The 27,134-nt window shown below is 39.9% G+C and overlaps 1 protein-coding gene across 1 annotated transcript; it reads right to left on the minus strand.

The window, feature by feature from the left end:
- Positions 1-19,824: 19,824 nt before the first annotated feature.
- Positions 19,825-26,684, minus strand: LOC110493815 (acylphosphatase-2). The gene is made up of 4 exons (XM_021568315.2): positions 26,369-26,684; positions 25,576-25,592; positions 25,100-25,209; positions 19,825-20,286 (listed from the first exon to the last, which is right to left on the minus strand). The coding sequence occupies exons 1-4, from the start codon at positions 26,499-26,501 to the stop codon at positions 20,172-20,174; spliced, it is 375 nt and encodes a 124-aa protein (XP_021423990.1). The 5' UTR covers positions 26,502-26,684; the 3' UTR covers positions 19,825-20,171.
- Between the last annotated feature and the right edge of the window lie 450 nt (positions 26,685-27,134).

Genomic DNA, 27,134 nt, shown 5'->3' on the forward strand with positions numbered 1-27,134 from the left:
GTATAATGCGTTATTTAGGTATATTCAATCCTTACTATGTGGTGTTTATTTCTATCGTTGTATGCTTAGATATACTGCTGTACTGGCAATGGCTTATCTCTTCTACCCCCACCCTCGCATACAAAGGGGGTTATCAGTATGTGACGCCCGCCACGTGTCTGTTTCTCCTGTATTTTATTTGAATTTGTTCAGCGATTCGTTTAGGTATTTTCTAAAAATGATTCGGCGATTTCCTTTTGGAACAATATATCAGTGAATATATGCGGTTCTATAACAATTTTCAGAGTAATTCTAGCTCTTTAGGAAATATAGATAGAATTTCTAGACAACTCAGAGTTGTTCAGTGAATTATTTAAATACTTTCTGTAAACAATTCGGTAAATTCCTTTATGAACTTATATCAGTAAATTCGAGCGATTCTATAGCAATTGTCAGAATAATTATATATCTTTAGGAAATATGGATAGAATAGAAAAACCCAAAAATCAGTGTGTAGCTTTTAGCGTCTGTCAAACAAAGTCTGTACTAAGCTCGGCGGCTTATTTAAATACTTTCTAGAAACAATTCAGTAAGTTCCTTTATGAACTTATATCAGTAAATTCCAGCGATTCTATAGCAATTGTCAGAATAATTATAAACTTTAGGCAATATCAACAGGAATGAAAAAAAACGAAAATCAGTATTCCAGCCCGGCTGCTGTCAATCAAAGTTGCACGGCCATTCGATACTAAGGTGGCTTTGTCTATCAGTACGTGTGCCTAATAGCCCAGTTACGTATCCCAACCTACTCCGCGACAAACGTTTCTTTCAATTTAATTTCCCCCATCTCCAAATCGTGGAATGTCAACTCTGGTTCATATTATGTTTATTGTTTGATGTGCAATAGCCACCCCATTCCCGATCTCTGTCTTGTGGAACGCCAAACTTACATATCCTGTATCTACTCGACTACACCTCTTAAAACCTATTAAATAATACACAGCTTTTTTAATAGGGCATTTTTCATGCAGATTCATTCAATCCAACCACACCTCCACAAGACCTATTCGATGTTATATGTATCAACAGGAGATTTTACTTGCAGATCCGGTTCATCCATAATTCAACTATAACCACACCTCCACAAGACCTTTATTCGATAGTACAGAACGTATCAAAATAGGATATTTTTACTTGCAGATTCGGTTCATCTATAATTCAACTATAACCACACCTCCACAAGACCTTATTCGATAGTACAGAACTTATCAAAATAGGACATTTTTACTTGCAGATTCGGTTCATCTATCATTCATTCATTCGTATGAAATTCTCATTGAATTTCCAACATCCATAATTGTGTCCTTTACGTGTTAAAACACAGCCACTATTTAACGTCACCTCTATACACAACCCAATACATATATAATTAGGACAGTTTTCTATGCAGATTTCAGAACAAATAGGGTCCCTGGAGGAATTTAACACATTGGTCAATCACAATTCACACATTCCTATTAAAATAACTGAGTATAGGCCCATTAATAAGAATATATATATATATATATATTTTTTTTTTACAAAACAAGATATCTTTAATCAATGTCTTAGGTTCTTATGTAAAAAATTTGGGCACCGATTCATACTCACGCCCAGTACTTTCTGATCAAAATTTGGTTTAGGCTATAATACAATATGCAGATTTCGATATAACGGGCTCTGCTCACCTGATATAGAGCGCTCCGATCAGATTTCCTGAGGCAAGATGAATGGCTGGGGAAGTCACTCTTCCGTCTGATTTTTTATCCGTGATCAGTCTCGTCCTCTCACACTAACTTATAATAGATCGAATTCAAGAATAACCATCCTCTGCTACCAAGTTTGTTAGTGTTCAAAAACTGGAGAGTTGAGACCAAATCACGGACGCTGGACAGAGTGGATTTCAGTTGTAACAAAAGACAGTTTTAATGAGTCAGAGATATCTTGTCCCGCAGTTTTACGTGCACGGACCTAGTTCACATAACTCGGCAAGGAGCCAGGTGAAAAAGAGAGCCTATACAACGGTTACATTCATTTTTATACATAGAATAAAGTAGGTGGAGTCTTGTCGTTTCGGTCTTCTTGACTGGTCGGAGGGTTGGAGGCTGGCCTTGCTCTAGCCAGAGCAGAAGCCCCATTGGTGCACAGCAGAGCCTTATCCTGAGCATCCGACCAATAGAGGGGGTCAGTCTTGTGGCTGGGTGTATGTGTTCTTACGACGGAATGTCTTTGTTTATATGAGCTATGTGTATGAATACTTATATAACACGAGCAGGACTGTTTTCTCCTGCCAAGCCAATGCAATGGAGTGAAATGCCCACTTTAGTCCCTGAAAACAAATGGGGGGGAAACGATTTGCTATATGTCTTTAGTGCACTAGCAAGTTCACCAATTCATGATATATAAAATTATTGGGTCTTCACAATTGACACGTTGTTAATCTCTATACAGCCGATAAGCAGGATAAGATCGCCTGCTAGCTAGCTATAGCGGCCATGGTGTTAGCTAGCTAGCTAGCTTTGCACCGGGCTGATAAATACCAGTTACTCAACATTTGAATTAAAAATGCATAGCTATGTGTCACGGATCCCTCTGGAGCTTTCATTGCGCACACCTGCCCTTTGTTCACCATGGTGCTGTCAATTATAGTTCCAATGTCCATTAGTGCGTGTGAGTACCTGTGCTGTGTTTTGGGCTTTCGTGCCCTTGTGCATTGCGCAGATGATTACGGGTCTCGTCCCGTGTGTTAATCATCGTGAGTGTGTGTTATTTCTTCAAGGTACTCATCGCTCTTTTGTTTGGGTATCAACGCTGTGTTTTTGTTACGTGTTTGTTTGGTCCTCTCATGCTTTTACACGGCACGCCGTAATTTGGGTGAAATAAAAACCCATATTACGTATTCCTGCACCTGTCTCCCGAATCATTAATGCCAACATGACACTATGAAAGTAATTTGTTGAAAATGTTCACTATTTGGTGAATAAATAAACGTTATACTTACATTTCCTGAAGTTATTCCGTATTCTTCTAGAAAATGTAATCCGAAGCAGGGACTTCTGTCCGCCATTAAATGGAACATGCCAATTCTGATCTCTCGTTAAACAATCAAAGAGGCTAAATTCACCTGCACAGCTGATCTCAATTGCAACCATTAAAGGTCACATCATTACCACTCCCTAAAAGATTATGTTGGTGTCCGGCTTGCAACCAAAGTCTTTCAAGATACAGTGGGGCAAAAAAGTATTTAGTCAGCCACCAATTGTGCAAGTTCTCCCACTTAAAAATATGAGAGAGGCCTGTACTTTTCATCATAGGTACACTTCAACTATGACAGACAAAATGAGAAAAAAAATCCAGAAAATCACATTGTAGAAAATTACAGGCCTCTCTCATCTTTTTAAGTGGGAGAACTTGCACAATTGGTGGCTGACTAAATACTTTTTTTGCCCCACTGTATGTTGCCCTTTGGTTGGTATTGTCATCACAACAACTGAGTCCTTTTTGAACAGACTAAGGGCGATTGATCTATTTGACTTTAGCTAGATTTCCATCCAATTGGCGACAGATTTTCATGAGAATATAAAATAATCTGCACAAAGAAAATATGTGCATTTTCCCACCAGTGGTATGTTTCCAACAAACTGACTTCTTGTGGATAAAAATCAGTGTGTGATGATGTAGTGCACACAAAATGTACTTTTTTCGCTTACGTTTTTATGTACCAAATAAATAGAAAATGTGTCTACTCTGGTCTTGGCACTTGCGCTCTAGCCAACAGCTCACAGATACAATGCGGGTAGGCTAGTCTACACGATGAGATTATTATGCATAGAGGGAGAACATGTAAGGGATAAACGCTGATGTTCTGTACATTATCTTGGAAATAATGGACGACGCAGTGCTGAAGTCGAGTCCCTTTGCAGAGTTAATTTCTCCAAGGTAATGAAAACAATACTAAATCACACACATTTAATGGTAGAAAAAATAAATATATTTCATATTTTCCTTATAAGAGAATTCATACTTTCTTATATTTGGGTTGCAAGAGATGTGACCCAGTTCATTCTATATGTTCTATTGCCATGCTCGCTGGCAACATTCTTGTCCCTTGCTTGCTAGCTAGCCAACTAGTTCAATCTAACACAGTCATGACCTCTGAAGGCAGAATAACAGCAAAGTTGCTGCAAATGCATTAGTTTAAGATGTTTTCTATTGAAATTAATTTGAATAGATTACAATGAGCTGATGATGCCCGATTTTGCCCGGCACAGCTAGAAAAGTTTGCCTTCTCGTCAGGACACTCGACACTGTTCATTACGAGGAGATCGCATTGCAAATCAAATGCTAGGCTAGAAGATAGCTATATAGCTTGTTGCTTGACATTCATTTGGATACATACATAACAATGTACTGATGGTGCCAGATTTTTCCTGGCATTGCTAGAAATGTTTGCCTTCTCGTCAGGACACTGTTCATTACATTGCATATCAAACACTAGGCTGGAAGCTAGCTAAATAGTTTGTTGCTAACAAACCTGCCAATATGACAACTGAATTCAAAAATACCAGTTACTGATAACAGCTGGTCAAACTAGAAACATGTGGGAGAATTTAACAGCACTTCTGTCATGACTGCAACATGACTGCAACAGTAACATTAGAGACCTGTGAAATTCATGTTCATCACTCCCCACGTTATGTTACGTCTGCTCCTGCTCCCCCTCTCTGGCGCTGGAGGCCGCCAGGCTGCTCATTACGCACACCTGTCACCATCGTTACATCGGACTCACCTGGACTCCATCACGTCAGTGATTGCCTCCCCTATATCTGTCACTTCCTCAGTTTCATCCCTGTGTCTGCATTGATGTGGTTTTGTTTCTCTTGTCCAGACGCTGTTTTTTCTTTGTTTCATGTCGATTTATTATTAAATTCTCACCCTGTACTTGCTTCCCGTCTCCCAGCTTCTGTTGTTTCAAGACTGTTACACATTGTCATCAGATGCTCTGAAAAAAATATGTCTTCTGCAAAAACACAAATGCTAGTTAACTAGCTAGCTACGTTTTTCCTGGTTGGACCTGCATTTACAATGTATCCAATTTCAGTTTGTGTGGTTGTTGGTTTAGCTTTCTGTAACTTTGTAGAAAATACAGTCTGTGTGTGTAGGTGCATATTGCGTTATGATTGCAAGGTGTCCCAGTATATTTTCCAACTGTCCTGATATCTTTTCTAACTGTCCCATTATCTGGTTTCTAATTCATTTTACATACACAAACAGATCCCACCATGTCGAACGAACAAATTATCTGTCGACATTTATAAAATTGTACCAAAACTTCCTGTTTCCATCACAGCTGCCATAATTGTTTTTTAATAAGGTATGACTTTATTCACATAAAAACCATGGATGGAATCGTGGTTATAGACAAAAGTTAGTAGAATAGAAATAAAGTATTTCCTCTACTGTGGCAATTTAGCCAACATGTTGTATGAACGGAAACTAATGCTGGTATAGCCTACTGATTGTTATTATTATTTCCTATTTATGTTATACAAAAGCATTTGGGATGGTAATTTCTTACCTAGATTGGGGGTAAAATAACCATGGACTGTTCATATTTGAAATGTGTAACTACATTAAGTCAATAGCGCTTTTTGTGGTCTGACACAGTAGGTCTATATCTGCGAGCAGAAGGCAGTGGCCCTAACCACTAAACGACCACAGACCTTAGGATATGCTACACACTTGTATGTGGTACCCTAGTGGAGATCAATAAAATGATGGCTGTTGATGAGTATGGCTGCATTTCAGATACATTTTTATCGATTTGAATGTTGCCTAGCACATGTAGGCCTAGCTTCTGTGTGAGCGAGAGAGAACATTATTTTGATAGCCCTGATCCCAATGAATCGACTACCACCCGTACGGGAGAACCAGAACTGCTCATTTACAGCCACTCACGAGGCTCATTTGAATATCCTGATGAATTAGGAAAATTAGGAAAATTCTCCATGACAAAAGAGTGGTCAAGTTAAGATCCGACATCTGTATGCTCCAGAGCTGTCTGACGAAATCATTGGACTAGTTCTTCAAAGTAGATTAGGCATACTTTCACAAACTGTCTCTACCCCTCTCGTCATTGTGTACATTCATTTCTCATGCAGTCTGTGTGTATCTAACCTAGCATAGCAGGTGTAAAAGTGTATCCGTCTCTGTCCGAGATGGAAAGAACAGGAGCAATGGATTATGGTCATTGTAGTTAGTTACCAAGTTTCTGCTCTGAACTAGTTTGAATATTTGCTTAATAATGAAAGCTACAACTCCTTTTAGCCCTATAATAGATGCACAATCGAGAGCATCCTGTCGGGCTGTATCACCGCCTGGTAGGACAACTGCTCCGCCCTCAACCGTAAGGCTCTCCAGAGGGTAGTGAGGTCTGCACAACGCATCACCGGGGGCAAACTACCTGCCCTCCAGGACACCTACACCACCGATGTCACAGGAAGGCCATAAAGATCATCAAGGACAACAACCACCCGAGCCACTGCCTGTTCACCCCGCTATCATCCAGAAGGTGAGGTCAGTACAGGTGCATCAAGCAGGGACCGAGAGACTGAAAAACAGCTTCTATCTCAAGGCCATCAGACTGTTAAACAGCCACCACTAACATTGAGTGGCTGCTGCCAACACACTGACTCAACTCCAGACACTTTAATAATGGGAATTGATGGGAATTGATGTAAAATATATCAATATATCACTAGCCACTTTAAACAATGCTACTTAATATAATGTTTACATACCCTACATTATTTATCTCATATGTATACGTATATACTGTACTCTATATCATATCATCATCATCTATATCATCTACTGCATCTTTATGTAATACATGTATCACTAGCCACTTTGAACCATCTTGCCTATGCCGCTCTGTACCATCACTCATTCATATATCTTTATGTACATATTCTTTATCCCTTTACACTTGTGTGTATAAGGTAGTAGTTTTGGTATTGTTAGCTAGATTACTCGTTGGTTATTACTGCATTGTCGGAACTAGAAGCACAAGCATTTCGCTACACTCGCATTAACATCTGCTAACCATGTGTATGTGACAAATACAATTTGATTTGATTTGATTTGGTTACTATTGTGTTATTGGTCTGAAAACAATAGCAAGTCCTACTAGTATGGACTGGGTTTAAAGATACAGTCTGGAATTGATACATCCATTTTTGGATTTTAAATTAATGCCATTGATTCTTTAAGAATATAACTTATGCATAGTTCATGAGTTTAGTACAACGGAACGGTCTTACCCTGACATACAACCTAATAAAAGCTTGTTTTACTCCATTGTTTATAAACAATGTTATTGTAATCAAACAGTGTATAGCTTGAAAACATTGTTGAAACTATCCTCTCGGTGTCATGAACAGGCTAGAGTGCATCTAGAGTGCTGTCTATGAACTTGAGAGGGGTCACATTTCCCAAGCCCCATCCCTCAGCTCAGCTGTATATCAAAATAAGAGGCAGAGCAGCCTATTTATTGTTTTTTGAATCGCAGACTGTAGCTCTAAACTGAGAATATTACATTCCAAGTTACTCACATCTGTGTATGTTGTTAAATAAGTGCAAACAATTACATTTATTTCAACATGACTTCTAAATTACGAAATTGATCGGATAACATGTGATTTAGAAACCCTTGCTCCATCCATGGGGTAGCTTAATGATCCGAATGCAAAATGGCTTTACACCTATGAAGCTGGAGCGGTAAGAGTTTAACCAGTGCAAAGTGCATCTATCTGCTTGGACTGCAGGACACAATGCTTTCCGGAGACACACACACAGACCCCATATATTGACCTTGTATTGTTTTTTTCCCATCTGGGTGGTAAGCCTGTATATAAACCCTTAAGCCTCTGATCTTAATCTCGTTGCTGTCAGTTAAGAGGATTCTGGCCTGGCTGGCAGTGTATATGCAGATTTACTACAGGCGGCCATGCTGGGAAGTATTTTTTATTATGATGGTAAAGCAATTTCCTTTTAAATACTTTAAAAAAAATATTCTTCAAATGTGTATTCCAGTTCCTGCGCAGGTTCATTTGTTTCCATGCATTTTGCCTGGTCTTTTTTTCTAAATCAAAGCCTGCAAAGTCAAGGAAAGCTGAATCTGATTTCAGTGTATACTTTTTTTGTGGAGCAAGAGCAAAAACTCCTGCCTAGATGGTCAACTGCCCCTTAGGCCGTTTCAAACCAGAGAAGTTGGTTCTATGTGGCATCGATATGAGTCAGAAACATTCATTTCAGAGTCAAAATTGACGACAAAGTATAAAACTGTGTTTTGTAAGTGAATTTATCACAACTACTGGAGGGTTGGGTATGGATTACTTAAAGCCAATTTATGGACATTCTGGTTTGGACATACAGCATTTACTGTGATGCAGCCTCTGCAGAAGTCAGGACATTCATACTTGTGCTTTTCAGAGCAGAGCTGTTGTCAAGGAAGTGAGTTTGTGTGTGAGGAAGTGAGGACATATCGCCGCCACCTTCCGTCAACCAATGTTAATACGGAGCTATATTGTTACAAAATTTGGGAGGTCACGGCGAGACGGCACGGAGCTTGATTTGGCCTCTGCAAGCCTCCTCAAAGTTACATTCAACATGGTTACTTCTGCTGCCTGTCAACCGTCAAACTACTGGTGATGGTGAGTACGTTAGTAGATAGCTGTTCCTATGCAACATTATTTGATAATGCTAGCGAGCTAAAGTACATCAAGCTAACGTGTAATGTGATGTAGCATGTCAGAAGGGACAAAAGGTGATACAAATAAGACAGGTATAATATTTGTACATTGTTATATTAGCAGAACATTGCTTTTAACAATATTATGTGTAGTATGGTTTATTCTACATGGAACTGTTACACTTGAAAGTTATCAAAGCACTTTATCAGCTTCCTCCTGGAGGTAGCTTTGAATTTGGCAGTAGCCTAGAGAGTGGTATGAGAAGAGTGCCATCCTCCTGCATCTCACATCTGTCTGTAGTTATTGAACACTTCTGGACCCATGGGTTGAGGCAAACTCTGTCATATCCAGGATGAGGTGCACTCCACCCCTCCTGCCACCTGATTGCACCTGTCCATAACCTGAAATACATGACATAGATGGAATGGACTTCATCCCCCACTGGAGACTTGAAGACAGAACCTCACCCAGAGAGATGTGCATGTCAGCGTGTGGACATCCAACGAGACAGTTGAAGTTGTACTCCATGCTAGATCTGGTTAGACAGTTGAATTTGTACTCTACACACAACTTAGTAGTTCCCCAATGTTGTTTCTAGGGATGGGCATGAGTAATCGAGTAATACTCAAGTACTCAAACAGACATCAAAACACAATCTTTAACCAGAGGTGACATTTTTACAAATACTGTAAAACTATTTGGTCAAAATGTAGTCTTGAAGCAACTCTAATTTGCTTTGATGCTAGTGTACCATTTGTTCATGTGCATCTCCCTAAATTCACTTTCCCCACCTTGTCTCACTCACTCAATTGCTTTCTAACCGCTCCCTCTACACATTCTTGCTCCTTTAAAGCCGATTTATCTGTCTGCAGTGGCCATACAGCATTTATAGCAATGAGGCCTCTGCAGAAGTCAGAGCATTGATACTTCTTGCGCATCGTGGGGCTGTCATATGTGTCCAATAAATTGTTCTGCACCGCACCACTCGTAGTTATTCAGGGAGAATCTCTATCTATCCCGATAACTACTAGACACTGGCTAAAAGAAAAGACCTTACCTCTTTTGAGATGTTGAAGTCCGTTTCCCAGTGTTTGACATAGGAGCTCAGCCAAGATAGCATGAAGTAAAATGGCTGCACCGTTTTTTCTCCTGCATCTCCATCCCGAATCTCCACATTGCCAACACAATTAGCTTACTTTTAGTGTGTATTTCACACTATGTTGAGGTAAAAATCTGAGTATAATGCTTGCATGGATGTCAACCCCAATACATGTTCATGTCATTGTCATCAATCAACTGCATTACAGTTAAACATGACTACCGCCACCGATTTCTGTATACTAGCTAATGCTACCAGTTTATACGAACGGGAGTTAGCATTTAGAAGCCACTTTTTCTAAATCTAAAAAGGGACAACTTCTAAATGTTATGCAGCCAAATATATCTAAATCTTATTTTAGTGACCCCATTGTGGGCATTTTACAATCAATCATGACATATTTGACAAATATCTACTTTGTTAGATCAGATTTGTTGATTTGTAGGCCAATCCCACATTCTGCATTCCATTGACCTCTTTACGGCATCTATCCCTATTACCTCCCGATCTGCTGGGGACAATAAAAGGCCACTAAAACGTACAGTTTTGTCACACAACACAATGAAATAGATGTGTCAACTTTTGAGGGAGACGCAAATTGGCATGCTGACTGTAGAAATGTCCACCAGAGACTGTTGCCAGAGAATTTAATGTACATTTTTCTACCTTAAGCCGCCTCCAACGTCGTTTTAGAGACTTTGGCAGTATGTCCAACCGCCTGCCTCACAACCACAGACCTCATATAACCACGGAACACAGACTACAGAATCCTGTGTAACAGAGTCTCCCATCAATATTTTAAATTAATTCAGTGGCACTAACATACCTAGATGAAGCATGGATTGTAGACTGTTCCATGCCTCTGGTGCACAAGACGAGAAGGAAGTCTTGCCTAATACTGTAAATGTCCTGGGGACTTTAAGTAGCAACCACCTAGCAGACTGGGTATAGTAACTTCTGGTGGTGAGGGAGACCAGATTACAGAGGGAGTATACCCAAAAGGGCTTTGTAGATGAACACATACAAATGTAGCTTTCTGCGCACATAATGTCTCGAATTTTGAGGGAACTTTCTGACACAGATGTCTCAACTTTTGAGGGAGCGCACAATTGGCATGCTGACTGCATATACAGTGGGGCAAAAAAGTATTTAGTCAGCCACTAATTGTGCAAGTTCTCCCACTTAAAAATATGAGAGAGGCCTGTAATTTTCATCATAGGTACACTTCAACTATGACAGACAAAATGAAAAAAAAAATCCAGAAAATCCCATTGTAGGATTTTTAATTAATTTATTTGCAAATTATGGTGGAAAATAAGTATTTGGTCACTTACAAATAAGCAAGATTTCTGGCTCTCACAGACCTGTAACTTCTTCTTTAAGAGGCTCCTCTGTCCTCCACTCGTTACCTGTATTAATGGCACCTGTTTGAACTTGTTATCAGTATAAAAGACACCTCACCACATCCTCAAACAGTCTTTATGTTTACAGATGAACATGTTTTATTGTATGGTTACACATCATCATGATCGGTCTTCATGTCTTTCCAGGAGACTTGCAGAACAAACAAATCTTCTGCGTGAGGTCGAAGCAGTGGCTGGTGAAGAAAGAGAGGCTTGTCTACTTGGCTGTGGAGTGCAGAAAGGACCAGACTGTTGTCTACAAGGAGCCAGAGTCACAGCCCCCCAAACCTAACATCCCTGCCAACATCGCCTCAGTGCCAAAGCTTGCTAAACCAGCTGCCATTACCCAAAACGTGCAGCCCCAGCCGCAGGACAACGCCAGCCCCGAGGGTGAAGAGTGGCCGGTCAGGACAGCGAAGGTGGAAATCTCAGATGAGATTAGTCTGTCAATGTAGACATGGCTTGTATTCAGGACAAAGTTTATTTGTTCTGGGGACTGTGGTAATTTTACACAGCAGTATGCAGGAATACAGTATATACAGTAGAATAAATACTAATACTAATACTACAGTTCTACAAAGGGAATAATTGCATATGGTGTGTTTGGGTGGTGCAGTGAGGTGTTCGGAGTCACTTTGATACAATGGGAGTTTGCTGTTATGGGACCTTTCACATCTTGTCTTGAGTCATCAATTTCTTTGTATCCAAGCGGTATCGTCTGTGAGAGAAAGAAGAAAATGCTATTACACATTCATGGAATACTGTCAGTATTCCTACTGTAGCAGCATGCAGTAGAATATGAGACATCTCACAGACATGTTAACTAGCTAGCTAGCTACAACACACAGGTATAGATACCCCAAGTCTAATATGAGTCACCAAGCCAAAGTCATTCCTTTATTCTCAAGTATCATCATCAAAACATTTCTCAAATTTTGCTCATAATGAGAGGCACTGGGGCTAGTTAGCTAGCTACAACGTTAGACTACAGTACATTTTAGGTTTAGCAAACAACACAGCTCGCTAGCTAAACTTGGCTAGCTTGGCTTGTAGTGGTTCTAACAAGCCGCAATATCGCCGAATCAATCACCAAATTGTACTGAACAACACTGCTTGCTGGTCTCATAATTATTTTTCTTGCCATCTCAACTTCTCTTCAGTGTATTCTGGCTCAAATAAATAGGGCTGTATGTTCCTATGTAAAAGAAAATAAAGGGTTTGCCGTTCAGCTCTTCTTAGAAAGAGGAAGTAGTCATTGTAGCAAATTTTTGAGCATTCTCGGTAACATAGCTCCTGTGAACCTGTAAACTAGTACCGCCCCCATTTTTAAAAGCTTGCCTTCGAGGGTGGGAACAAGGAAGTATGGCTCCCGTCAGGCAAAGCCGTCTTTGCAAAGCCAGTTAAAATGAGTCAATCTAGATATCCTGCAATGTCCTGGCAGATAGGAACATCGTTGAGAAAAGTCCAATGGCTCTATTGAACAAGGACAACCATATCTACTCGCGTGATCGTGCAGTCGGCGAAACACAAAGGCCACAATAATTGCTTAGAAACGTAACTCCATTCATGTTTTGATCAGACAGCAGGCTCAATCAACCAATGACATCATAATTGTCTGAATCACCCTCTCATCACTCTCTGGAAAAACACCCCAAAAAGTCTCTAGCGGTGAAGTTTCCCTTTAAGGGAAGTACACAAACACTGGCTATCCTTGCATAGGAAAGAGAGTTGTGAGGAGGGCAAAGCACTGCCACTATTGGTTGATTTCTTCCACATATCGCTCAAATAGGCAGGCTTTCAGCTTGTGATGACTGGACAGGCTTTCAGCTTGTGATGATTTTACTTTACTGTAACCTACATCCCAATACAATAACATTAATGTTGGCATTTGGATCATGGACATTCGTGTAGTGAACTTGTATGAAGGGCATTCTATAATGATAAAGTTCAATGATACACTTACTGGGCAGTTTATTAGGTAATACCCGTTCATGAAAGTGGATCGCTCCATTTTCCGTGGTTTGCTACAATGCCTTCAGAAAGTATTCATACCTCTTGATTTATTCCACATTTTGTTGTGTTACAGCCTGAATTCAAAAGGAATTAAATATTTTTTTCTCACCCATCTACACACAACAACCAATAATGACAAAGGCAAAACATGTTTTTAGAGGTTTTTGCGAATTTATAGAAAATTAAATACAGAAATGTCTAATATACATAAGTACTCACTACACTTTTGGTGGCGATTACAGCTGTGGGTCATTCTTAGTAATTCTCTAAGAGCTTTCCACACCTGGATTGTGCAACATTTGCCCATCATTCTTTATACAATTCTTCAAGCTTTGTCAAATTGGTTGTTGAACATTGCTAGACAAACATTTACAGGTCTTACCATAGATTATCAGTAGATTTAAGTCAAAACTGTAACTCGGCCGCTCAGGAACATTCACTGTCTTCTTGGTAAGCAACTCCAATGTAGAGTTGGCCTTGTGTTTTAGGTTTTTGTCCTGCTGAAAGGTGAATTAATCTCCCAGTGTCTGGTGTACTTAACTCTATTCTGTTTCTTTTTTATCCTGAAAAACTCCCCAGTCCTTAACGATTACAAGCATAACCATAACATGATGCAGCCACCACTCTGCTTGGAAATATAAAGAATGGTACTCAGTGATGTGTTGGATTTGCCCCAAATATAACGCTTTGTATTCAGGAAAAAACATTTTTTATTTGCCACATACAGTATTTTGCCGTATTACTTAAGTGCCTCATTGCCAACAGATTGCATATTTTGGGATAGGTTTATTCTTTACAGAACAAATGGGTTGAAAAAAAATTGAAAACAGTATTCTAATTTGACATTATTTGTTTGGTATTTTGGTATTTTATTAGGATCCTCATTAGCTGTTGCAAAAGCAGCAGCTACTCTTCCTGGGGTCCACACAAAACATGAAACACAATACATAATACAGAATTACATAATACAGAACATCATTAGACAAGAACAGCTTAAGGACAGAACTACATACATTCTTAAAAAGGCACACGTAGCCAAAATATTAATGCATCCACACAAACTAGGTCAAATTGGGGAGAGGTGTTGCTTTATCTGTTTTTTGAAATCAGGTTTGCTGTTTATTTGAGCAATATTGTCACGTTCTGACCTTGATTTTCCGTTGTTTTGTATTTATTTAGTATGGTCAGGGCGTGAGTTGGGTGGGCAGTCTGTTTGTTTTTCTATGTTTTGGGGCATTTCTATGTTTTCGGCCTAGTATGGTTCTCAATCAGAGGCAGGTGTCATTAGTTGTCTCTGATTGAGAATCATACTTAGGTAGCCTGGGTTTCACTGTGTGTTTGTGGGTGATTGTTCCTGTCACTGTGTTTGTTGTCACAGGATAGGCTGTATAGGTTTTTCACGTTCCGTTTGTTGTTTTGTAGATTTAAGTTATTTCATGTATCGTTCATTTTCCATTAAAGAACATGAGTAACCACCACGCTGCTTTTTGGTCCGCTTCTCCTTCTACAGACGAACGTCGTTACAAATATGAGACGGAAGGAGTTCCATGCAGTAAGGGCTCTATATAATACTGTACATTTTCTTGAATTTGTTCTGGATTTGGGGACTATGAAAAGACCCTGGTGGCATGTCTGGTGGGATAAGTGTGTGTGTCAGAGCTGTGTGTAAGTTGACTGCAAAAAAAAATGGGATTTTCAACACAATGTTTCTTATAAAAACAAGAAGTGATGCAGTCAGTCTCTCCTCAACTCTTAGCCAAGAGAGACTGGCATGCATATTATTAATATTAGCCCTCTGATTACAATGAAGGGCAAAATGTGCCGCTCTGTTCTGGGCCAGCTGCAGCTTAACTAGGTATTTTCTTGCAGCACTGGACCACACAACTGGACAATAATCAAGATTAGACAAAACTAGAGCCTGCAGAACTTGTGGTGTCAAAAAAGCAGAGCATCTCTTTATTACGGCTACACCTCTCCCCATCTTTCCAACCATTGAATCTATATGTTTTGACCATGAGTTTACAATCTAAGCTAACGCCAAGTAATTTAGTCTCAACTTGTTCAACAGCCACACCATTCATTACCAGTTTCAGCTGAGGTCTAGCACTTAAGGAATGATTTGTACCAAATACAATGCTCTTAGTTTTAGATTTGTTCACGACCAGTTTATTAATGGCCACCCAACTCTTTGTTAAGGGTTTCAGTGACTTCATTAGACGTGGTTGCTGATGCATTTGTTTGAATCATCAGCATACATGGACACACATGCTTAATTTAATGCCAGTGGCAGGTCATTGGTAAACATAGAAAAGAGTAGAGGACCTAGAGAGCTTCCCTGCAGTACACCACACTTTACATGTTTGACATTAGAGATGCTTCCATTAAAAGAAAGCTCTGAATTCACAATATGGCAGAGGTTGAAAAGCCATAGCACTTAAGTTTTTTCAACAACAGGTTATGGTCAATAACAGTCAATAACAAGGCTGCACTGAAATCTAACAGTACAACTCCCACAATGTTCTTATTATCAATTTCCTTCAACCAATCATCAGTCATTTGTGTCAGTGCTGTACATGTTGAGTGCCCATCTCTATAAGCATGTTGAAAGTCTGTTGTTAATTTGTTTACAGAGAAATAGCATTGTATTTGGTCAAACACATTTTTTCCCAACAGTTTGCTAAGAGCTGGCAGCAAGCTGATAGGTCTGCTGTTAGAACCAGTAAAGGCCGCTTTACCACTCTTGGGTAGCGGAATTACTTTAGCTTCCCTCCAGGCCTGAGGACAAAGACTTTCCTCTGCTCAGATTAAAAATGACAGGAGTGGCTATAGAGTCAGCCACCATTTCCATCTAAGTTGTCAATGCCTGGAGGTTTGTCATTATTGATCGTTAACCTTTCTGATCTCCCCATCCCGGATCCGGGTTCGTGAATACAGACTCAAGCTCATTACCATAACGCAACGTTAACTATTCATGAAAATCGCAAATGAAATGAAATAAATATGCCATCTCTCAAGCTTAGCCTTTTGTTAACAACACTGTCATCTCAGATTTTCAAAATATGCTTCTCAACCATTGCAAAACAAGCATTTGTGTAACAGTATTGATGGCTAACGTAGCATTTAGCATTAGCATTCAGCTGGCAACATTTACACAAAAAAACAGAAAAGCATTCAAAAAAATCATTTACCTTTGAAGAACTTCAGATGTTTTCAATGAGGAGACTCTCAGATAGCAAATGTTCAGTTTTTCCTGAAAGATTATTTGTTTAGGACAAATCGCTCCGTTTTCTGCGTCACGTTTAGCTATGAAAAAACCCCTGTATCCAGGATTGTGTAAATCTATCAGCAAGCTCATTAGCATAACACAACGTTAACTATTTATGAAAATCGCAAATGAAATGAAATAAATATGCCATCTCTCAAGCTTAGCCTTTTGTAAACAACACTGTCATCTCAGATTTTCAAAATATGCTTCTCAACCATAGGAAAACAATCATTTGTGTAAAAGTAGCTAGCTAGAGTTAGCATTTCGCGTTAGCATTTAGCGTTAGCATTAGCGTTAGCATCCAGCACGCAACATTAACAAAAACATAAAAGCCTTCAAATAAAATCATTTACCTTTGAAGAACTTCTGATGTTTTCAATGAGGATACTCTCAGTTAGATAGCAGATGCTCAGTTTTTCCAAAAAGATTCCTTGTGTATTAGAAATAGCTCCGTTTTATACATCACATTTGGCTACCAAAAAAAATCCATAAATTCAGTCCTCAAAACGCAAACTTTTTTCCAAATTAACTCCATAATATCGACTGAAAACATGGCAAACGTTTTTTAGAATCAAGCCTCAAGGTGTTTTTCACATATCTCTTCATTGATACATCGTTCTTGGACACATGCTTTCTCTCCTGAATCCCAGGAGAAAATGACCGCACCTGAAGATTACGCACAAATTTAGACAAAGGACACCGGGCGGACCTCTGGAAAATGTAGTCTCTTATGGCCAATCTTCCAATGATATGCCTACAAATACGTCACAATGCTGCTAAGACCTTGGGCGAACGACAGAAAGTGTAGGCTCATTCCTTGCGCAATCACAGCCATATAAGGAGAGAATGGAAAACAGAGCTTCAGAAATTCTGCTAATTCCTGGGTGATGCATCATCTTGGTTTCGCCTGTAGAATGAGTTCTGGGGCACTTACAGACAAAATCTTTGCAGATTCTGAAACTTCAGAGTGTTTTCTTTCCAAAACTGTCAAGAATATGCATAGTCGAGCATCTTTTCGTGACAAAATATCGCGCTTAAAACGGGAACGTTTTTTATCCAAAAATGAAATAGCGCCCCTAGAGCTCTAAGAGGTTAACAATCATTTTCCCACCTCTCCCACACTAACTTTACAAAATTCAAACACTGCACTGCTTTTCTTTCCGTATTTGTTTTTTATACATACATATAATTGCTCACTTTTTGTTGTGGGCATTTCCTGCCTAAGTTTGCCCACTTTGCAAATTAAATAATAATTAAAATAATTGGCAACATCAAATGGTTTTGTGATGAATAAGCCATCTGATTCGATAAAAGACGGAGTTGAATTTGTCTTTCTGCCCATAATTTAATTTAAAGTTCAAGTTTTTTCCCATTCTTTATATCATTGATCTTGGCTTCATAACAAATGTTCTTCTTTTTGTTGAGTTTAGTCACAAAATGTCTCAATTTGCAGTAAGTAAGCCAGTTAGATGTACAGGCAGACTTATTAGCCACTCCTTTTGCCCCAACTCTTTCAACCATACAGTTTTTTAATTCCGCATCAATCCATGGAGCCTTAACTGTCAGTTTCTGAACAGGTGCATGTTTATCAATCGGAAGAAGCAATTTCATAAATGCATCAAGTGCAGTGTCTGGATGCTCCTCAATCACATCAGACCAACAAATATTTTTAACATCATCCACATAAGAGTCACAGCAAAATCGTTTGTATGATCTCTTATACACTATTTTAGGCCCAGCTGTTCGAAATGTGGCTTTCCTGGATATAGCCACTATATTGTGATCACTGCATTCAATGGGTACGGCTATAGCTTTAGAACAAAGTTCTACAGCATTAGGAAAAATGTGATGGATACATGTTGATGATCTTGTTTGTGTAGTGTTTGTAAACACCCTGGTAGGTTGATTAATAACCTGAACCAGATTACAGGCACTGGCGACAGTAAGAAGCTTCCTCTTGAGCGGACAGCTTGATGAACACCAGTCAATATTCAGGTCCCCAAGAAAGTAGACCTCTCTGTTTACATCACATACACTATCAAGCATTTCACACATATTATTTAGATAGACTGCTAGCACTTGGCGGCCTATAGCAACACCCCAAAAGAAAAGGCTTTAGATGTGCCAAGTGAACCTGCAACCACAACACTTCAATAACACTTGACAAAATATATTCTCTAAGCATTACAGGGATATGGCTCTGAATATATACAGCAACTCCTCCCCCATAAGCATTTCTGTCTCTTCTATAAATGTTATATCCTTGTATTGCTACTGATGTATCATCAGCAGCAATTGTGTGTAGGCCAGTGACCAAAAAAATCTAAATGTTATACATTTCAAATTCAGCCTGTAATACAACAACATTTGGAAAAAGTAAAGGGGTGTGAATACTTTCTGAAGGCACTGTATAAAAAGCAGGCATACAGGCATCCAGTTACTGTTCGATTGAACGTTAGAATGGGCAAAACGAGTGACCTAAGCGACTTTGAGTGCGGTGTAATCATGTGGCAGGTGCACAGGATCCAGTATCTCAAATGGTCATGCTCATGGGTATTTCACGCACGACAGTGTTTAGGGTTTACAGAGAATGGTGCGACAAACAACATCCAGTTAGCGGCAGTCCTGTGGGAAAAAACTGGTCATTGATGAGAGTGGTCAAAAGGATAATGGTAAGAATCGTGCAAGCTAATAGGCGGGCCACAAACAGACATAATAACGGTGCAGTACAACAGTGGTGTGCAGAACGGCATCTCGGAATGCAGAACTCACCGATCCTTGACACGGATGGGCTATCGCATCTGATGACCACACTGGGTTCCACTCCTATCAGCTAAAAACAAGAAGCGGCTCCAATGGGCACGCAATGGCGTACACTGGAAAATTGAGGAGTGAAAAAACATTGGCTGGAACACGACAGCAAGTTCAGTTTAATCGAGTGGCCTGCGCAGACCCCAAACCTCAACCCAATGGAGCATCTTTGGGATGAGATGGAACGGGCTGTTCACAGCATGAATGTGCTGCTGTCCAATCTGCAGCAACTGCGTAATGCCATTGCATCAGCTTGGACCAACATCCCTGTGGAATGTTTCCGACACCTTGTAGAATGCCCTGAAGAATTCAGACTGTTAAAGAGGGAAAGGGGGGTCCGACCCGGTACTAGATGTGTACCTAATAAATTGTCCGGTGAGTGTGTGTTGCATCCATGTTGAGAAAAACAACTCTGCAAATATTTTTAATATTTAAAACTACTGAAAATGTTCACACAGTTGGTTCACTAAATTATTTTATTTCTGTCTTTGATGGGATGAACTCAACATTGTAAAGGTTGACTATTATTGACATATATAGTGGCATTTAAGTGCAATTTAAAAGTTGCATTTAGCAAACTAATCATGTCAAACTTCTGTTGTGGGTTAAATGATAACAGAGCATTCAAATGACTTCTTCAAACAATAAATAAATGGCATAACAGGCCTCAGAATGACATTTAAAACTGTGAAGATATGAATATTACAGGTCAAATCAAGCACCTTAGAAGTTGAGAAGCTACTAATTCCTTTGGGGCAGGCCTCAGGGTGGATACTTGCTGCTGCGGTGCTTTGTCGCTGCTCTGGCAGTCAGTAGCGAGTGCCAAAGCCATGGATTTCCAGTTTGGGGATGTCCCTCTCGTTAGAGAACTCGGCGTGGTCAATGCGTGAGCTGGGACTCCCCACCTTACTCAGCCACACCTTCCTACGGAAAGAGAGAGAAAAGGCCCACAATTCCGAGTCAAAACAACACCTCACAAACTGTCACTGGTATTCAAAACCAGGACTATAAAAGACACGCAACATGATTTTCAGTTTCAGGCAATAATCTCTTCTGATAATATTGTATGTAGTTCAGGTGTTTTAATGAGGCTTTTGGGACTACTCCATTGATTCCATTGTACTGGACTAAACAAAATAAAGGGCAGACAATGTATTAAACAATCTATTTGACCCAGGTCTGGTGTCAATGCATTGACAGACATAACAATAAATATTGCCAGCTACAGCCAAGATTTGGCTGTAATAGGCCATATGTTTTGAGTCCCCAGCATAACGCAAACACAATGGGAGCAATTCATGTTGGTGATAATCTTCTCCTGGGTACAAGCGATGAGCTACCACCAGAGGACCTATGTTCCCTCTCCTCGCAGTCTGTACGCTACATCCCTCATGCTGTATTCAAGTGAATCAAGAGGTCACTAAATGCATTATGGTCCTCTGAAGGCCCATCACTCCATTCTTATTGAATGAGTGCGAGCAGGAAGGCGCACCGGTTGGCAGTCGGAAGCTTTTTTTCAAGGTGCGTCTGTGTTGAGACTGCCGGGAAACATCTTGCGTTGGAGGCTAAGATGGCGGAAATTGACTAACAACCAAAGAGAGATGTATGTGTCGTTGCCATGGAAGAGATGTCTCATTCTCTCTTACAAGGGTGCATTGATATTCCCTTTCAATGAAATACAAGTAATTCTACTGGTGGTTCACAAGGCTATGTATTATCAAGTTGAGCACAGAGAGTGTCTGAGCTTTGGGAATACAGGATTTTTTTAAAAGCCTAGAAAATACAGACTACCCAGTAATAAAAAAAATGCTATCTAGTTAACTCTGAGAATGTTATAATGCTGTCAAATATGTTGATTATTGTGCATTGTCCCTGACATAAACTATATAAATAACTCAAATGTTATCAATACTGACATTGTAAATATAGGATACACACCAAGGTGTATAAAATAGAAAAAAAAACACTGAAAATTACAAATCTACTAAATAAAAAAATAAACGCAACATGTAACGTGTTGGTCCCATGTTTCATGAGCTGCAATGAAAGGTCCCAGAATTGTTGCATACGCAAATCTGGCTTCTTCACCTGCGGGATCATCTGAGACCAGCCACCCGCAGCTGATGAAACTGAGGATTACTTATATCTGTAATAAAGCCCTTTTTTGGGGGGGAAAAAATAGCCATCCCCTCCCATGGCTGCGCCCCTGCCCAGTCATGTGAACTCCATAGATTAGGGCCTAATCAATTTATTTAAATTGACTGATATCCTTATATGAACTGTGTAACTCAGTAAAATCTTTGAAATTGTTGCATTTATATTTGTTGTTCAATATACATTGACAAACTACTATAGCACATTTCTGAATCACAGACCACACACACACACAGAGCATTTTAAATAGGTACCACATTCAGACACAGGCTATTACAGTATTATACACAATGTATTAAGTGCATAGATCTGCCCAGTTTTTCAGGAAACTAAACCCTAACAAAAGAAAACAGGGAAATTTGAAAATAATTGCACTTGCTAGCTGCCGAGGGAGGGAGGTATTTAGTCAAATGAATCCTTTATGAACACCCACCCTTGCTTGTTTACATTTCCCTATCTCACATATCTGAGTGGTCGCCAGAGGAAGACCTTTATTGGATGTCTATAACCTTTCTTTCCCCTTTGCGTTTTCTATAGAGGTGTGAGTAAGAGCTTTGAAAACATGCTCCTTCTCTCTCACTCTACCACATCCGCTGGTCAATAACACCCCCCCCCCCCCCCCCCCCCATGTATACACAGTGGAGCCCATCTGTGTTCTCAAGCGCAGGCTGCTACTCATTGTTTTCAAGGGAAGAACTGGGAGGTTCCAACCCTCTCACTGGTTTGGGGAAGTTAGATAGCATTGAAAGTAGTGGGGGGGGGGGGGGGTTCCCACATTGCTGTTCCTGTAAAGTGCCTTCATCGTAAAGTGGTACCATTACTTTGTGTACTGCTTGACAAGAGCTCTTTGAGACATAGCTAGATCTAACATTCCAACAACATCTTGGATTAGTTCAAATTAAGCTAGCCTTATCTCCACACTACTGAAAAGGATCAATTCAGATACAAGGCCCCAAAAAAAACAGATAAAGTGATGAAGTGGTAGATATCAGGACTAAGACATGGAACAAAAGGAGTTAAGTCAGCAGACTAGCAATTCCAACCCTGCCAAAGAGAGGTGGAAAGTAAGACAGGGGAAATATTTATTGTTCATGAAAGAGAGAAAAAAGAGGGGGGAATGCAGGCAGACTCCAGCAGATTCCAACCCCGCCTGCTCTGTCTGTTTCAATATTTAATGACCAAACACATTTCTGTTCTCACATCTCGTGTTCGCAGGCCGGAGTGAAAAGGAACACTTTTTTTTTGTGCAGCAAAAGCTCAACCCTCAAAAGGCAATGTCAGGCACAGTTGAATGACTACAAACACTGCAGTGTGTACATAAAAAAAATACACATACTTCAAGAGGAACCCTCCCCCCAAATTTCAGAGCTAGATAAATACTATATAGCCAATGGGTGGAGGAGCTGCCCAGAGAGATTCATGTTAAGGTAGTTTAGGGTAGTTTTTATAATGTACCATTTTTCATCACGTAGCACATTTACCATTATGTAAGTCACAATACAATAGAAATTAGAAACAAGCCAAAGGATTTGGAGGATCCATTGCAATCAATCTCTCTCTCTCACACACACACACACACACACACACACAGTGAAAGGAAATACTCCCCTGCTGGCCGGACCCTCCTCCAGCTCTCCAGTACATCTTGTTCCCATTTCCCAGTTCGTAGAGAACCTGGTGATGTAATCCACAGCTCGACCCAGGCTGACTTACTTTCCCATGTACCTCGGTTTTAGGAACTACAGGCTGAGCCACACCCACCAAACAGGTCAGGGAAGTAGTAAGATGAAGTTGCCCCTCAACACTGATCTGAAGTCAGTTTAGCGTCCTTTAGTTTTGTGCAAGCATGGGCAAAAGGGAGTTCCCTGAGATAAACAAATGAGAAGCCGGCACACGGAATATTGCTGCTCCCCAGTGCTTTATTTCTGCACCCAAATACTAATTCCTTTTTCTCAGTAATATCCATTAGTCCAGCACCGGTATTCGCAAGTTTAGGATGTGCATATCACCCTTCTTTTCTTCAAGAGGGAGTTTCTACCATACACCAGTCTATTCCTTTTAAATCCATGAGGGGGAGTTTGTGAGCGCACCTTTTGGGGATACACAATCAGACCACAGCCTGTGACTAGGCATGGGAAGCTCTATTCTAGAGTATTCCATGGGGCAGGGATCATCAACTAGATTCAGATGTGTGCCAATTCCTTCTTGAGCAGATGGTCAGGGGGCCCGAACATACTAAAAAAATATGTTTTAGACTGCAAATTGCCCGCAAGAAGCACAAACAGATATAACATTTGACTAAAACATAATCCTTTCAAACATTGCTTACATTTGTATATGATCACATATATCTCTCTATTAAATCCCCCCCCAAAAACCCACCAGTTGGGGAACCCTGGCATTTGGTAAGGCTGGGCATATGATGACACCTACTGGCAAAGTACTACTTTGCATTCTCAATATACAAAGGTATTATCTCTAGTAAAGACAGTAAGTAAGTAAAAATGTATGTCCTCTGTTAAGCTCTCACAAGTGTGATGATATTAAAGTAGCTGCATGGTGTCAGTGATACTCTTGCCTGGTTTCAACCAATGTAACTGCTCTGAGGTATGCCTACATTTTATTACGTTTTTTTGCACTGATTCTTGCATAGGCTCGATGTACACTCACTGGACTCTCACCACACACTCACACATACTACACTGACTAACACACACACACACACACATTGAAGCCACACACACTCAAAAATTCACACTCTTCACATACGCTGCTGCTACTCTCTGTTTAGCTATAGTCACTTTACCTCTACCTACATATTACCTCAATTACCTTGACTAACCCCGTACCCTTGCACATTGACTCAGTACCCGTACCCCTTTTATATAGGCTCATAATTGTTATTTTATTGTGTTACTGTTTTTCCTTTAGTTTATTTAGCATATGTTTCTTACTTTATTACAACTTTGCATTGTTGGCTAAGGGCTTGTAAGTAAGCATTTCACAGCAACCTGCATGTGCAAAAAACTATTTTATTTGATACATGTAGTATAGCTATCATTAAACACTTTACTTACATGTATGAAGCGGTATTAGCTGTTAAAAGCATGTATGAGCCTTTATGATTAGAATAAGGCTTATAATATGTTCTCTCTCTGTGTGGCAACCAACTCAAAAACTGTCTTTAAATGGTAATGCAAAATAAAAAATATTGAGTGTTGTGATGCTGATGGCTAAATTCCATTGAACCAGCATTGCAGTATCATATAAAAATTCCCCCAACAGATTGGGGTGCTGTAAAAAAAATTTAAAAAAATAATAATAACAGGTAGACCCACCCCTCAGGTAGCTGATTTGTTTATAGAATAAGATGTGTTCAGCAGAGGAGGCTGGTTTGACGCCGTTCCATTGATTCCTTTACAAACATTTCAATGAGCCCTTCCTCCTACAGCTCCTCCCACCAGCCTCTTCTGGTGTGCAGTAGTTTGTAAACCAAGGCATTGCTTAATGCAGTAAAATGGAATGATTCATTGAATCGTGTCCTGTCTAATGAATTGTATTGTCTATCTCAGAGTGGACTTACATTTCCTTGACCTTGTCATGGGGCCCCTGTAACTGGCCAACCACGGTTCCTTCTCTTGTGTTCTTCACCCAGCCATTAACACCCAGCTTCTTCCCCTGGTCTTCTGTGTACTGGAAAACAAAGGACCAAAAGAAAGGAAGGAAAAATGGCACGGGGGTGTCATGTCAGTGCAGTAACTGGGGTTATCTTCTTATAAAGATAACACTGTACAATGTATTTTAGAAACGGAACCAAAGATTCTCTACACTGTGTGTGGGCTACATGAAAATGCTAACACACTTCACTTTATCAGTACGTATGGAACACAGAATTTAAAAATAAGAGTACAGTTAGATGAAAGAGGGGAAAATACTAACACATTGCAAATCAAAATGGAATGTGATAGGTTTTAAAATATATATTTTGTTCTACTTTTATTTGATTGTTTAAAAAAAACATTTTCCTCAACATGTAAAAGGCTAAGTGAAGTTGCTCACCATTCTGAAGCAAACACCTGTAAGAACAAAAGAAACATGAAAAGAAATAGGGGTAATTCATATCCAAATATTCCCGATTAGCTATATCTTGCTTTATTGACTTGATGACCTGATCCTTTCAAGAGACTAGTAACTGTAGAGAATCCAAAGGGCCATACACTGTCCTCTTTGGATCTCATTCAAACCATTGACCACAGCACGGCCAATGTGTACAACAGTCCTGACGCGTGTAATACGGTTTTGGAAACATCAGAAATTCTACTTTCATATCACGCCCAAATATTTTTTTCAAATGCAAAATATACACTTACTGTGCACCGTTTTAACACAGATTATAATTCCCTTTACCTGAACTATGACACTTCCTGAGCTAATGGAATCAAAGGCAAACCAAAATTATAACATTGTCTCGAAGCTATTACACTTCTTCCCCTGGTCTTTTTTTGTGTATCTTTTATATTTGTGAAGTTATTTTGGGATGATAATTAAATTCGCAATCAAGGATAAATTGTTTTTAATTAAGAGCATTTCATGCCTAGATCAATTCCCCTCAACAATATTCATGGGCTAACTTGCACCGTGCCATAGGAGGAAACAATTGCATTTGAAAATATGGATAGCAGCATGCTATGTTTCGGTTGCACAGTGAAAATTGTTACCAAACTTGCCTACTCAGTGAATCTACTTCAGGCAGTGTGCATTGTGTGAGTTGACCATTTTACATACAGGCACAGGCTCACCCCCCAAGGCAGACAACTAAACATGCGCAGGGTAGCCTAGTCAGCCTACCTACCCTGGACGTTCCCGAATATCTCGAAATCTACAGAGGCAAGCTTTTCACCTCCAACATCAACGTTGGTAGACATGGCAAGTAAAATAACCACTAAGGATAAAACTAAACTATATAGGCTTTCCACACTACCCATGCAATAAACCCAGGCCCTCTCCCGGCTAACGGATGTAGCTACTTTAGTTGCTTTCCTCAAAGATAAGTCTGAGCTATGCCCTGCTCACTGCCACCATTTTTTCTTCTGTTTATGCGTCTTCTTCTAATTTAAGCAACTTTAGTGGTGAATTACTACCACCTACTGGACCAGACAGAGAAGGTCTAAAACCTGCCTAATCTCGGAAACCCTGATCTTAAATCATGCGTAACTGCGTCAGATCCTCCATACTGTCTGTCCACGAGAGGTTAAACCCTGTGATAATATTTGTTTTTGTGGGGGGCCTATATTTGTCCTGTTACTGGTAATGTATTATTTTGCATATCCCAACTCCCCCTGAGACACCCACAATTATAAAGGACCTCTGGGGCAATTAGGACTAAAGGCCATGCTCAAAGGTACAGCAAAATAAATATCTACATATATTTTTTTCCTTTGTCTGCTCCAGTATTCAAACAGCAACCTTTACAGTTACTGGCTCAACACTCTGACCTCAAGGCTACCTGCCATCCCTTATTCTGATGTTTAGCTGATGTTTAGCTGACACTGAGTTTGTGCTCAAGTACTCAAATTTTAATGTTAGCTGTCCCCCATGGCGGAAGCACCCCAGCTGCT

Source organism: Oncorhynchus mykiss, chromosome 17 (assembly GCF_013265735.2).
Source record: "Oncorhynchus mykiss isolate Arlee chromosome 17, USDA_OmykA_1.1, whole genome shotgun sequence".
Taxonomy (NCBI): Eukaryota; Metazoa; Chordata; class Actinopteri; order Salmoniformes; family Salmonidae; genus Oncorhynchus; species Oncorhynchus mykiss.

What these genes read in the sequence shown, in the direction of transcription:
- LOC110493815 (XM_021568315.2), bottom strand. Translation starts at nt 26,501, where the DNA reads ATGGGTAGTGTGGAAAGCCTATATAGTTTAGTTTTATCCTTAGTGGTT. An exon ending in CATGACAAGGTCAAGGAAAT is followed by an intron (nt 20,287 to 25,099) that starts GTAAGTCCACTC and finishes CTCTTTCCGTAG; the next exon opens with GAAGGTGTGGCTGAGTAAGG.